Here is a 14,026-nt window from a genome sequence, read left to right on the forward strand (position 1 = left end):
AAAACTTCTTGATTTTATGTAATCAAAGTATCCCATTTTATCTTTTTCTCTCTTTTTGGGTCACAAACTCTTCTCCCATTCATAGATCTGACAGATAATTTCCTTGTTACTTTTTTTTTTTTTGTAAATTTTTGGTGAGGCCATTGGGGTTAAATGACTTGCCTAGGGTCACACAGCTAGTAAGTGTTAAAGTGTCTGAGGCCGGATTTTAACTCAGGTCCTCCTGACTCCAGGGCTGGCGCTTTAACCACTGCGCCACCTTGCTGCCCCACAATATAATCTTAATAACTGTTTGAATTTAAATTTAGTGAAAACCACAAATATGATACTTTCATCTAGAATGTATTTGAGATACGTGAACTGAAAATTGACTCTTTTTTTTTTTTAATTTTAATTTTTTTTTTTTTAGTGAGGCAATTGGGGTTAAGTGACTTGCCCAGGGTCACACAGCTAGTAAGTGTCAAGTGTCTGAGGCTGGATTTGAACTCAGGTACTCCTGAATCCAGGGCCGGTGCTTTATCTACTGCGCCACCTAGCCGCCCCCTTTTTTTTTTTTAATTTTAATTTTTTTTGAAAATTGACTTTCTTTTAACCATTCTTTAATGGCCTGAAAGAGTTTTAATTTAAGGTTGCTTTAAGAGTAGATTCTAGGATAGGCCTTCAGGTAATAACTTGGATACATTTATAAATAGCCTTCAGCTCTCTGTACTTTTTGTGTATGACTAATGATTTGAATTTTTCAAAAATAGATATGTTTATTAACTAAATCTTATTTCAAGATAGACATGGATTCACAGGGGTTTTTTTGGACACCAGTTCCAGTCTCGAACTTACTTCATCGTTCTTTTAACGATATATCTAGATTGACTCACTATTTCCTTTTTTTTTTTTTTCCTTTAAAATGAAAGTGATGTTTTGTGATATTGAATTGGCATTTAGTCAATTACAGATGGAATTTTTCTCCCACACTTTCAGAGAATTCAACCCTAACAACAATGTTTAACTTCTCTTTATTGCTCATTACCTAATGCCAAAGGTTGGAATGTTGCTCAGGAATTTCACTTAAAATATTTCAAGTTAGTCAAGAAGAATCTGCGGGGAGTTCTTAACATTTATGTTTTCAAATTTTGTGCTTCATACTTCTGTGAAGTGGAGTGCTAAATAACACAAATGTACTTATATTCATAGCATTATAACATTTACATTGCCCTTTTTGCATGTTAGTTTCTATTAGTTAAGACAGTTTAAAGTATAGACTATTGGGGATTGCATTTTAATGTATTGTGACTTTTTTTTTTTGTGGGGCAATGGGGGTTAAGTGACTTGCCCAGGGTCATACAGCTAGTAAGTGTCAAGTGTTTGAGGCCGAATTTGAACGCAGGTACTCCTGACTCCAGGGCCAGTGCTTTATCCACTGCACCACCTAGCCACCCCCTGTATTGTGACTTTTAAAAAAACAAAATCTGCATTTTAAAATGTTTAATTCTGTTTTCTGCATTCAAAGCAATATAAAGAATTTGTTCGATTTATTCAGTCTATTCAGATTCTGATGACTCCTTCCCATCTGCCTACTGACAATCTCAGGTTTCCCCTATCATATAAAGATCTTTGCTCTCCTGTCCACATTTCTTAGGAGTACTCTCCCTTTACCTCTTCACAGTTTTATATTATACTTGTTAAAATAACATGCCCTCATCACTCTGGATTTTCAAAATAGCCTCCTGATAAGTTCTTCTCTCTCAGGTCACCTCTGTTTCTAATCCACCCATCACAAATCTGTCAAATTGAAATTCCTAAAGCACAGGTCTGTCATTGAACTTCTCAACAGACTAATAGTTCCCTGTTGCCTGCAGGATCTAATAGACTCTTCTGTTTGTAGCTTAAGGCTCTTTAAAACCCATTTACAACGTACTTTTCCAAGTTTATTATATATGACTCTCCTCCATGCTTTCTTCAATTTAGACTAACTGTTGCTTCTGACATATAACATGCCATCCTCATTCTCTGGGCCTATGCACAATCTGTTTCCCCCACTATTTAAAATGCACGTTCCATCTTGCCTTCTGCTTCTGACAATACTGAATTTCCTTTAAAGTTCTGTTTGAATGCCATCTCTTTCATTAGAAATTTCCTGATCTCCCTCAGTTTCTAATATCTACTTACAAAATTATTCTGTATTTATTTTGTATATACTTGAAATATATACATATTGTCTCTACTGACAGAATGAAATTTTCTTAGAGACAAGTTCTGTTTCATTTTTCTTTTTACTTTTTACTCAGCACCCTGAGTAGATATTTAATAAGTGCTTCTTGATTGATTGAACAGAGATTACAATTCTTGGGTTTTAAAATTTTTCTTAGATTTTTTATTTAGGGTGAGGCAATCGGGGTTAAGTGACTTTCCCAGGGTCACACAGCTAGTGAGTGTCAAGCGTCTGAGGTTGGATTTGAACTCAGATCCTCCTAAGTCCTGAGCCTGTACTCTATCTACTGCACAACCTAGCTGCCCCTTTAATTGATTTTTTTTTAGATTGATTTATTTAAAGTGAAGAGATGTGAAATAATACAGAAGAGAACTTAAAGGAAGTTCAGAAGTAAAAATAGGCAAGCAGGGCAATCGTGTTAACAGTGTGTTAAATTTAATATGCACTTAAACTGTAACAAACGTTCACAGTTGCATATAGATTACAGTTCAGCAACAAAAATCCAGCTAATATGTGTTGGTTATGCCTACTATGTTACCTAGTTTAGGTAAATAAGGTGCAAGTTCAAAAAAATCCTATAATCCACATTTCCAGATAAGAACACCAATTTGACTGGCTAAAGTACATTAAAATTGGAAATCTAGGCTGGGGTGAGATTGTGAAGGGCTTTAAAGTCCAGACAGGCATTTATCTTACTTCTAGAGGTAATAGGGAATAAATAGAGTTATTGAGTGAGAGAATGGTTTTCAAATCTGTGCTTTAAAAATATTTTGTCAGTTGAGTCAAGGATGGATTGTAGTGGGGAGAGACTAGAGATTGGGAGACCAGTTAGGAAGTACTCCAAATACTTATATACTCCAGAATATTTATAGCATCACTTTTTGAGATAGCTAAAAACTAGAAAAAAGGTAGATACTCATCAATTGGGAAATGGTTCCACAAATTGTGGTACGTGAATATAATAGAATATTACTGTGCTGTAACAAATTATGTATGTCATAAATACATAGAAGCGTGGAAAGCTTTATATGACGTGATGCAGAGTGAAGTAAATAGAACCAAGAAAACAATATACACAGTAACCACAACAATGTATTTGGAAGGAACAGCTATACACCAAAAAAAAAAAAATCAAAAGTAAATGTAACCAAATTGTAAAAGATCAAGTGGACTGAAATGAAGAGATATGAGAAGACACTCCCCACAAATAAAAGTAGGATTAAAAAAAAGGTCCATATGATAGGTCTATAGGTGTTACACATGGTGGCATGTTTTCAGACTTTTTCAGGTTTATTATTCATTTGTGCTAATTCCCCTCCCCATTTCCTCTTTATGTACCTAGGGGTACATGGAATACTATGTTGCTGAAAGAAACTGAAAATATCAATAAAAACTTTTAAAAATAAAAAATCAAAACGATGCAAGTGAGTCACTTTTAAACATGATTAATATCAGAGACTACCATTATTTGCCATAGGAAATTTTTTTGGAATTTTCCCCCAAAATACAGGAGTAAAACAAGGATGTCATCATTATTCTTTGACATAATTCTAGAAACACTAGTGATACAACAAGATGAGAAATGAAAAGCATTTAATTATTAGGCAAAGAGGATGATCCCTTTTATAGACAAAATGATGGTTCACATATAAAACCATAGTTAATCTCCAAAGAAACTAATTGAAACAGTTTTGGTAAAGTAGCTAGATACAGAATAAAACATCAACATTTCTAAATGTGGTAACAAAATATTGGAAGAATTAATAAAAAAAGAACAATCCCATCCAGAATACCAATGCCCAATAGATCCAGGAATCTGTTTTACAGTGCTCACTTCTATAAATACAACTTTTAATCAGTCAGAAATAAAAAAGAAAATAATTGATAACAATATTAAGTGCTTATGGTTGGTATGTACAATATCACAAAATGACAATTGCCTAAATTAATTTAGATATTTCATGCTATACCATTTCACCTAACGAGGTAATTTATAGGTCTAGAGAAAATGAAATTTATTTGGAGTAATAAAAACTGTAGAAACTCAAGGGAAATCATTATGGGGACATGGAAAGGAAGTGTGAATAACACTTATATTCTAAATCAGGTAAAATCAAAACTATTTAGTTCAGGTTAAAAAAATAGAAAAGTAGATGAATAGACTAGATAAACAAGAATCACAAACTTTTGAACTCAGCACACTGTGATAAACCTGAGAACGTTAACTAATTGGGGAAAAAACTCCCTAGGACAAGAACTACTGGAAATATGGGAAAGCAAATTGGAAAATGTTAGATTTAAATCACCATTTTGCATATATGACACAAAAAAGTATTAAAATGGATAGTTACTTGCATATTAAAAGTCACACAAAAAACATTAGAGAATGAGTTTAGGTACTGTTTTACAGTGCTAGTGGGAAACATTCTTAGATAAGGGATAGAGGTGATCACAAATGATAGATCATCTTGATTATATTCAAATGAAAATCTTGTATTTAATATGATCAGTGAAAATCTTTTATATGTGAAAAAATTAGTGCTGTCAGGATACGAATAGTAGCTGCTTATTAGGAAAACATCTTGGCATCAGATCTGTCTCATACCCAACAGATATGGGCAGCTAATACAGATATAGAAGACTGTTAAGGGCTAAAATTCTAGCTAAACTGTCTAAAATATCTAATGAGTGGTCGCCAATAAATTATAAGCTTTAGCAAGACTTAAACTTTTAAGCATTTATTAAGGAGAATAAGAATTTGGTAAAGAGAGAGAAAAAGGCCTAGATTCCTATCTATTAAAGGGAGAGCACATTTCTAGCTCCGCTCTCCACCAGAGTCCTCAGGAAAAAGCCCCAGAGTCAGCGCCAGTCTCTTCCTTCCTCCTCCCACTAGTCCGCGTCACTTCCTCCCGCCAAAGAAAAGACTCCTGGTCTTGCCCTCAAAGATGTTCGCTTCATGGGCAGAACTCTTCTACAGTAAGTATCCAGCAGGTGGCGTCATTCCAATCGTTACAGTCCCCCCTGTTGTTCCTCAAGAAACAAAATGTTTCCTTGACGGAACAGTAAAAACAATATAACTATTGCTAACTAATAATATGTGAACAACAATATAGAAAAGGAAGAGAGGAAAGTTTTGTCCAGAGGGGCGATTTTTTTTTTTTGTCCTCATGAACCGACGCTTTGACATTGGTCTTGCAAAGGGAGGGCCTCTGCAGAGAATACATGTTACAGATGGTGTATATTATAACAGAAAGAGAAAAAAAACAACAAAAACAACAAATCAAAACTGTTCATTTAAAGTCTCTGAAAGTCTTTTCTTAGATGTCCTCTAGGTGTAGTCGTGGAATGGAAGTCTTTTCAGGGGTTGATGTGTGGATGCTGGTAATCAGCCAGGAAAATTTCCTACAAAATTGAGCTTAACACAACTTTAAAATAGCTTTGTCAATAATCAAATCAAACAATGAAAGTTCTCAAAAACATGTCTAAGGGAATTCAGAATCTTAGTTGTTACACATGAAACATATAATAAAACAAAAATTGAACCATTCTTTAAAATTATAATATTACTACAGTCCCCCCCTTATGGAGGGTAATTGAGAAGACAATTGCTGCGATATTAATTATTAAAAATAATTTTTTATCTTTGTTTCATCACTTTTTGCATCATCTGCCTAATTATCCTCATGCCATTATGAGAAATTAAAAAATCTAATATAATTGGTAACAGGTGTCAAGGCCAAATTCAACACTGTATTTATCATGACACCTGAGATAATTATGGGGGTTACCATAAAAGAACAGAGAAATGATGGGATATGAGCATTCCCACACTTGAGCAATATATACTGCCCATGCAGTATGCCAGGTCTAAAATAGGTGGATGGAATATATGTCCATGCCACCGAACATATTGGAGGAAACTGAGTCAGACTTAATCAGATGCATGGGATTGAGATGTCCATGGCATCAGGCATATAGGAGGGAGCATAGAAGCCAGGTGTAGGAGTGAGATGGGTGGGATGAATACTTCCAGCCATCTGTACAATATTGTGGGGAAAAATAAAATAAAATATTAAACCAAGAGAATCCAACCTCAACATTTGTCAAAAGCCGTTCCCTCGGCCATACCTTGACTTCATGCATGTCTCCCCTCATGTGACAGTTCAGTGTCTGCTCTTGCATGTATTCCTCTTGTGATTGGATGGCATCTTGGCCAACTGGCATCTGATAACTCAGAATAAAGGCAATTAATGTCTTAAATGATAAGTTCCCAAAATCCAAGTCTCATATGGATTTAAAAATTGAGGATAATAAATGATTGCAAAAAATGCGAATACATCTTGACTCAGAACACAATATATAATTATGCAACAATTTCAAATAATACCCCTTTTTTTTAACTTAGTATACAATTACTTTTTTGAAAAATCTGAACATATTTAAATACAAGTTAAAGCACAACACAATCTCAAAGACAACTTTTACAAATGCTCCCCTCTTTTTTTTTGGAATATGCTTATCAAAAATAATACTTCAGGAATCAATTTACACTTGCCATGGCAACCAATTTGCCAGAGAACTGCTTTAAAGAATTTGATCAAATAATCAGTTGAGAAAAAATAACAAAAACAAACAACTCAGAATATGGGAGCACGATACTCCTAAAATTAACATTGTATTATGAAATCAAAACCATCTTGCAATTTTTAAAAATTAGATAAATGAATAGAAGAAAATACACATGGAACAATAAAATACAGTGAAATTCAAACTAAGGAAATCTAAATGAGCATGAACTTAATATTAATAAGAGTATTATAAAATATAAACTTGATCACATGACTAAAAAGCTTTTACAAATATTCTCCTTGTTTTAAAAACTAAGTATAAGACACAATCTCAAAAGCATGAAAATCTCTATGAAAATAAACCCATACCATTAATTTCAAAATGTATATATAATAGCATAGAAATCCTATGTAACCTCTGAACTGATACTATTACTCTGAGTGAATTCAGAACACTTTTGATTCCGGTATCTAAAATCCCCAATACTCATATCAATACCTTGCTGCTTACTTCTACATTTCTGTAAAATATATACCCTTTCATGGCAAAAGAAGCGGAGTCTTGAACTATGTTGATGATTGTCATTCTTATTTGGCTTAAGTTTTTCTTCTTTAACCCCTCTATATTGTCTGTCAGTCTTTTCACCATACAAATGCTTTATAAGATTACTAATTAAAGACAAAAGCAGGTTAGCAAAATTATGAACAAAACGAGCATATCTGGAATTTAAAGGGTTTTCTAAGGTTGTCTCAGAAGCACAGCCAGGCTGGGGAAGGGCTGAGCCTGAAGCTGCAAATGTAGTTAGAGAAAGTTGAGCATGCGCATCAGTTCTCTGGACTTCCCAGGCAGGGGAAGCAATGGGCTTGGCCATAGGAGGAGTAGAGGGTGGGGTCTGGAGAGGAGGGGAGGGACCAGAGCAATTTGAATCAGACTTGATTTTGAACTCAGGCCTGGATTCCTCTTCCCCCACTTTGCCTCCAGGTGCTAGGGGATTAAAAGCTTCTAGAGGGTGGGTCTTTGCCTCCAGGCATGCAAAATTAAAGCAACAATTAGTGTTAGAACTGGGAAAAGCTGCGGGAATCTCTTCAGGTTTCTCTGAAAAAGCATGGTTGGGAGAGGGAGAGATATTTCCTTGTGTGAGTAAGTTGCTGGCTCTTTTAACAAAAATAAAAAGAAAAATAGAAAATCCACAAAAACAAAGCATTAACATGATCTTATCTCCCATTTGTCTGGTTAAACAGACTAAAATCAAAAACAGGATAATTAGGGAGTTTAAAAGGTCCATTCGAAAAAATTTAAAGGAAAACACAGCCAGTACACCAGTACTTAGCAGTTAAAGGGAGAGGGAGGGGAAATTTCTTACCCAACCAGAAGATCAGAAGAAGACTGAGGTTTAGCTTTCCTCTTCGTGGTCAGCCATCTGTTAAGGGCTAAAATTCTAGCTAAACTGTCTAAAATATCTAATGAGTGGTCGCCAATAAATTATAAGCTTTAGCAAGACTTAAACTTTTAAGCATTTATTAAGGAGAATAAGAATTTGGTAAAGAGAGAGAAAAAGACCTAGATTCCTATCTATTAAAGGGAGAGCACATTTCTAGCTCCGCTCTCCACCAGAGTCCTCAGGAAAAAGCCCCAGAGTCAGCGCCAGTCTCTTCCTTCCTCCTCCCACTAGTCCGCGTCACTTCCTCCCGCCAAAGAAAAGACTCCTGGTCTTGCCCTCAAAGATGTTCGCTTCATGGGCAGAACTCTTCTACAGTAAGTATCCAGCAGGTGGCGTCATTCCAATCGTTACAAGACCAAAGAACCATTTCGTAGTCTAAAGAGTCGAACAATAATTATCCAAAAAATAAAAAAAGAATTGAAGACTTGAAACAACCATAGGGAAAACTGCTTCAAGTCACAAATAATAAGGGAAATATAAATGAAAAGAAGTCTTGATGGTTTACCTCAGAGTTTTATACCCAGGAAATTAGTAAAGATGTCAAAAGACGGAAGTAGTATTTGGGAGACTGGACATAGAAATACACTAGGTAGAGATTTGAAGTGATCTAACCATTCTGGAAAACAGTATATTATCCTCCCCATCCCACTCCCCTAAAACTTTTTTTAACTAAGCTGTCCATATCTTTAACCCATTGTTCCACTGCTAGTCATATACCCCAAAGAGGCCTAAGATAGAAAAGTACCATATAAACCAAATTATACATAGTAGCACTTTTTGTGTTAGCAAAAAAAAAAAAAAAGAGAGAAATTACATGACTATTGGCCTAATAAATTGTGTTATGTTAGTGTAATGAATATTACTATATAGTAAGGGTGAAAGATATGAAGAATTCAGGGGGGAAAAAACCAACCCTGGGAAGACTTGCATGAATTGATGCACAGTGAAGTTAGCAGAACTGAAAAAACAAAACCAAAAACAACCAGTAGATGATACAAGGACTATAACAATATGATTGGAAAGAAAAAAATTACCTGCATAATTATAATTAGCAACCTTGGCCCTCAAGAACACTCTTTTATTGCAGATCTAGTGCTCCTGAAACAATATGTTGTAGTGGAAAGAATATTGGAGGTGGAGTTACAAGGGACGTCCATTTGAATCTAAATAAGGTTATTAGTAGCTTTGTGAATATGTACAATTCCCTGAATACCTCAGTCTTATTTTCTTCATTTGTAAACCAAGAATAGTATGTGCACTACCTGCCTCACAGGGTTATTATGAGGACTCTTATTTTTTAAAGCTTAAGGTTATATCTCTGTGTGTATGTGTGTGATTGTGTAGGTAGGTATGCATATGTATATCTACACACAAATATATATGAATGGAAATTGCTGCTAACTACCATTTTTTTGTTAGTAGATCATACTGCATGAACTATAAATAAATACTTCAGGCCTATTCAGAATATAGCTCTTGAAATATACCATAAGAATTCCCCTTTATTTTGACAGGCTTTTGGAAATGCAAAGACAGCACATAATAACAACTCAAGTCGCTTTGGCAAATTTATTCAAGTAAATTACCATGAGACTGGAACTGTTCGAGGGTAAGTAGCATTTATCTGTATTATGAGTTTTAGAGCTTATTTGCCTTTTATTTTTATATATTTCTCTTTTCAAAAAGTAGCAAATAAAATCTGTATTTGCTGTTTAATGGTATAGTCACTTCATTGTATTTACATTTAAAGAATATTGGCTGCTTGTCCCTCGTCATTACTAGTATATAAATTTGCTGCTAGTTAAAGGTATGTGTTTTTTCTGACTGTCTGTCTTGTTACTTCCCTTATTCAGTCAATATCTGTGGTTCCCTATTTTGCCTTCAGTATCAAACCTTTTACCTTTACATTTCTCATCTAAAGCCCATTCTGTCCGCTGACATTGCTCCTGCTCTGGGGCAGGCTCTCCTCAGCTTGCCTCAAGTCCACCCTCCATTTAGGAACCAAACTAATTTTCCTAAAGTTCAGGTCTGACCACATCACCTCTCTACTCAGCAAACTCCAGTGGTTCCCTGTTGCCTCCAGGACCAAATATAAATCCCACTATTTGATTCAAAGCCCTTTTATGACCTAACTTCCCTTTCCTACCTTTCCAGATTTCTTCTACCCTACTCTTCATATACTCTCCAACCTGGCCTCCTGGTTGGTTATTCCACAAAAAAGACATTCTGTCTTTCAGTTCTTGGCATTTTTTCTGTCTGTTCTCTATCATAGAACATCTGCCCATTTAATGGGCTAGGATACAAATACTTCCTTCAAATGATACCTGCCACTTCATCATGACATTTTTCACCTCTTCATAATATTATACTTCAAATTATTTTCCTCCAGTTGATTTTATTCTCTCAATTTTATTAATTGTGACATCTTGCCCACAAGAATATAAACTATCAAGCAAAATTGAAAGCTTCAGAACTGTTCATTGATATAATAACCAACCATGATTTCAGCAGACCGGTGGTAAAGCGCACCTCTTGCCTTTCTGCAGAGAATTGTGGACTCTTGACGTGAAATGAAGTATACTTTTTTAGACAGGGCCATTGTACTGATTCATTTCTATTAACTGTACTTATTAGCTATAAGTGTAAATTCTTTGGGGAATGGAAGATTTATCACTAAGTCGTGACAGTGGTATTAAAGAATTATATTAAGGGGCAGCTAGGTGGCAGAGTGGATAAAGCACCAGCCCTGGATTCAGGAGGACCTGAGTTCAAATGTGACCTCAGACACTTGACACTTACTAGCTGTGTGACCCTGGGCAAGTCACTTAGTCCTCATTGCCCCACCCCCCCACAATGACATTAATAAAAGTTTTACTTTTGAAAAAGTAATTGATCAGGGGCAGCTAGATAGTGCAGTGGATAGAGCACTGGCTGTGGATTCAGAAGGACCTGAGTTCAAATCTGGCCTCAGACACTTAACACTTGCTGTGTGACCCTGGGCAAGTCACTTAACCCCAATTGCCTCACCAAAAAAAAAAGAAAGAAAGAAAAAAAAAGGTAATCGATCCTACCTTGAAAAGTAGTATATTCACAATATGGAAATGTTTTACACAATAGCACATGTATAACCTATATCTGATAGCTTACTGCCTCAAGAAGGGGGAAGGGGGGAAAAGAGGGAGGAATAGAATATGGAACTCAAAATTTTTTTTAAAAGTATTTATTAAACAGTTCCAAAAAAGTATATTCATGTCACCTCTTCCATACCTTTGCTCTTTTCCCTGATATTTCAATATTTCTTGTTTACTAGTTCTATTTCCAGAGTTTTTCTCTACTCCTGTTATTTCATAAACTTTTTTCCTTCGAGTTTCACCTTATCTAAATTTATCAAATCCAAATTAAGTTGGATACTATCTGTTGATTCCCTGTGATATTCTTCCATCCTCAATTTATTACCTGACTTATATTCTTTATCTTGTCTCATCCTGTTTTCATATTATGCAGATTGCTCCCTCAAATATTCCTAATTTCTCAGTTCCCCGGTCTACTAAATATGTGCAATCTATTCCTCTTCTCCATCCTACCTGCACAAGAAGATCATATCCTTGATTTTAACATGATCCACAAGTAATGCACTTGCATGTTCATAAACTCCAAAATTCCTTGTTCTGATTTTTATCATTCTACCATTTTATCAGTTTTTATCATTTTCGCTGTTTGCCATTCTCGCCTTGTCCTTCTCTGGTCAATTTCAGTTCATCATCTCTGGACTGTCTACCATGGCCTCTCTTTCCTTCTCTTGACCCCTTGGAGAATCATTTCAGTGCTATATACTGTCCCCTACTTTCAAATCCCTTGTCCTCTTGTCCCATTGCCAATCATGTCTTCTCAAACGCCAGCCTGCAGTACTCCCACCACCCTACTTCCTTTCCTATTTGTATGGCTCTGAGCAGAGCTGGAAGAAGTCATGTAATTTATACTTTTTTAGTCCAATATGAATATATGTCATCTATTTTAAATGGTCTCTCATTGCATTCATTTGATTCCTCTCTGATCAATTCACTTCTCCATAGCAACAGTTCATTTATGAAAATGAGGTCATTCATCTAGAATTTTCTACTCTATTCTTCATCTCACATCACTCAAATTTCATGTTTTCCCTCAGAGTGTGTCTCTTCCTTTAAGATCCAGCTGAAGCACAGCCCTTCTGCATGAAACCTTTCCTGAGCCTTTAAACTGCTAGTACCCTCCCTTTTAGACTACCTTGTATTTATTCAGTCCATACTTAAGCTTTATTTATTTATTTATTTGGTCAGGCTATTGGGATTAAGTGACTTGCCCAGGGTCACACAGCTAGTAAGTGTTAAGTGTCTGAGGCTGGATTTGAACTCAAGTCCTCCTGAATCCAGGGCTGGTGCTTTATCCACTGCACCACCTAGCTGCCCCTTAAGCCTTATTTTTTATGTACTTCTGTCCCCCTAGAATGTGAGGATAGATAGTTACTTCATAGATACTTGTTGATTGATTGAAAAAGACTAGGTATGTTATGTAACCTTTCACATCCCATTGATGATAAGGGAAAAAATGAACTGAATATTTATCAAATAAGGAAGTTAGAGATGCTGATAAAGAGGTTACTTGTATTTCAGTTGAATTAGTTTTACTGGATTAGGTAAGATACTATTAGAACTTAATATCATTATGGATTACACTTAAGATTTTGTAAATATGTGAAGGCTCTGAACTTCATAGCAACCAGAACTCATTAGTAATTAATAGAATAAAATGTATTAATAATACTTAATAAAAATAGCAAAAATACTTTAAAAATAATAAAAGTACTCTGTATATAGATACATGGAGATCGATATGTCCTTTTATATACTTATGTGTTTTCCATTAAACAAATGTTATTTTCTGTATGTTAAATGTTTTCTGATAAATAATTTTATCATCATTTTTTCTCTTATAGAGCTTATGTTGAAAAATACCTGTTGGAGAAATCTAGACTAGTCTATCAAGAACACAATGAACGGTAAGTACTTTTATATATATGTTCATAGAATCTCTGAATCAGACTCTTAATTTTCTAGGTTTTAGTTATGCTTATTTATTTATTTGCTACCAATAATAAAGTGACACATTTGTTGCATATACTTTTTTTATTATAAAAGTATTTTATTATTTTCCAGTTACATTAAGAGAGTTTTCAACATTAGTTTTTTATAAGATTTCTAGTTTCAAATTTATTTCCCTCCCTCCTCTCCTCCCCAAGACAGCAAGTAATCTGATATAGGTTATATATGTACAATAACATTAAACATATTTCTGCATTAGTCATATTGTAAGAGAAGAATCAGAGCAAAAAGGAAAAACCTCAAAAAAGAAAAACAACAGCACCAAAAACAAAAGAAATAGTATGGTTCAATCTGCATCCGTATTCCACAGTTCTTTTTTTCCCCCTGGATTTGGAGAGTCTTTTCCATCATGAGTCCTTTGGAACTAACTTGTACCATTGTATTGCTGAGAAGGATCAAGTCTATCACAGTTGATCAACACACAATGTTGTTGATACTGTGTACAATGTTCTCCTGATTCTGCTCATTTCACTCATCATCAGTTCATGTTGCATATACTTCTTTATATTAAACCATAACATCACCTATCAATGACCATGTCCCAGATGTAAATGGAAGATGATTTTCAAAGATGTATGACAATTATTCCCATAGTTGACAGATGAGTGGGGAAATCAACCCAGAGACCCAAGAAGCACATGGGCCAGTGATAGAGATAAAAAAATACATACT

At 35.0% G+C, this 14,026-nt stretch overlaps 1 protein-coding gene across 1 annotated transcript in view; it reads left to right on the forward strand.

Moving 5' to 3' along the window:
• The window catches only part of MYO9A (myosin IXA), a 302,278-nt gene that overhangs the window by 85,040 nt on the left and 203,212 nt on the right, over window positions 1-14,026 (forward strand). Inside the window, exons 3-4 of the mRNA XM_043982938.1 lie at window positions 9,731-9,825; window positions 13,189-13,251. Of these exons, the coding sequence (XP_043838873.1) occupies window positions 9,731-9,825; window positions 13,189-13,251 (158 nt within the window). The remainder of the gene's footprint in view (window positions 1-9,730; window positions 9,826-13,188; window positions 13,252-14,026) is intronic.

This window comes from Dromiciops gliroides, chromosome 2, assembly GCF_019393635.1.
Source record: "Dromiciops gliroides isolate mDroGli1 chromosome 2, mDroGli1.pri, whole genome shotgun sequence".
In the NCBI taxonomy this organism is placed as follows: domain Eukaryota; kingdom Metazoa; phylum Chordata; class Mammalia; order Microbiotheria; family Microbiotheriidae; genus Dromiciops; species Dromiciops gliroides.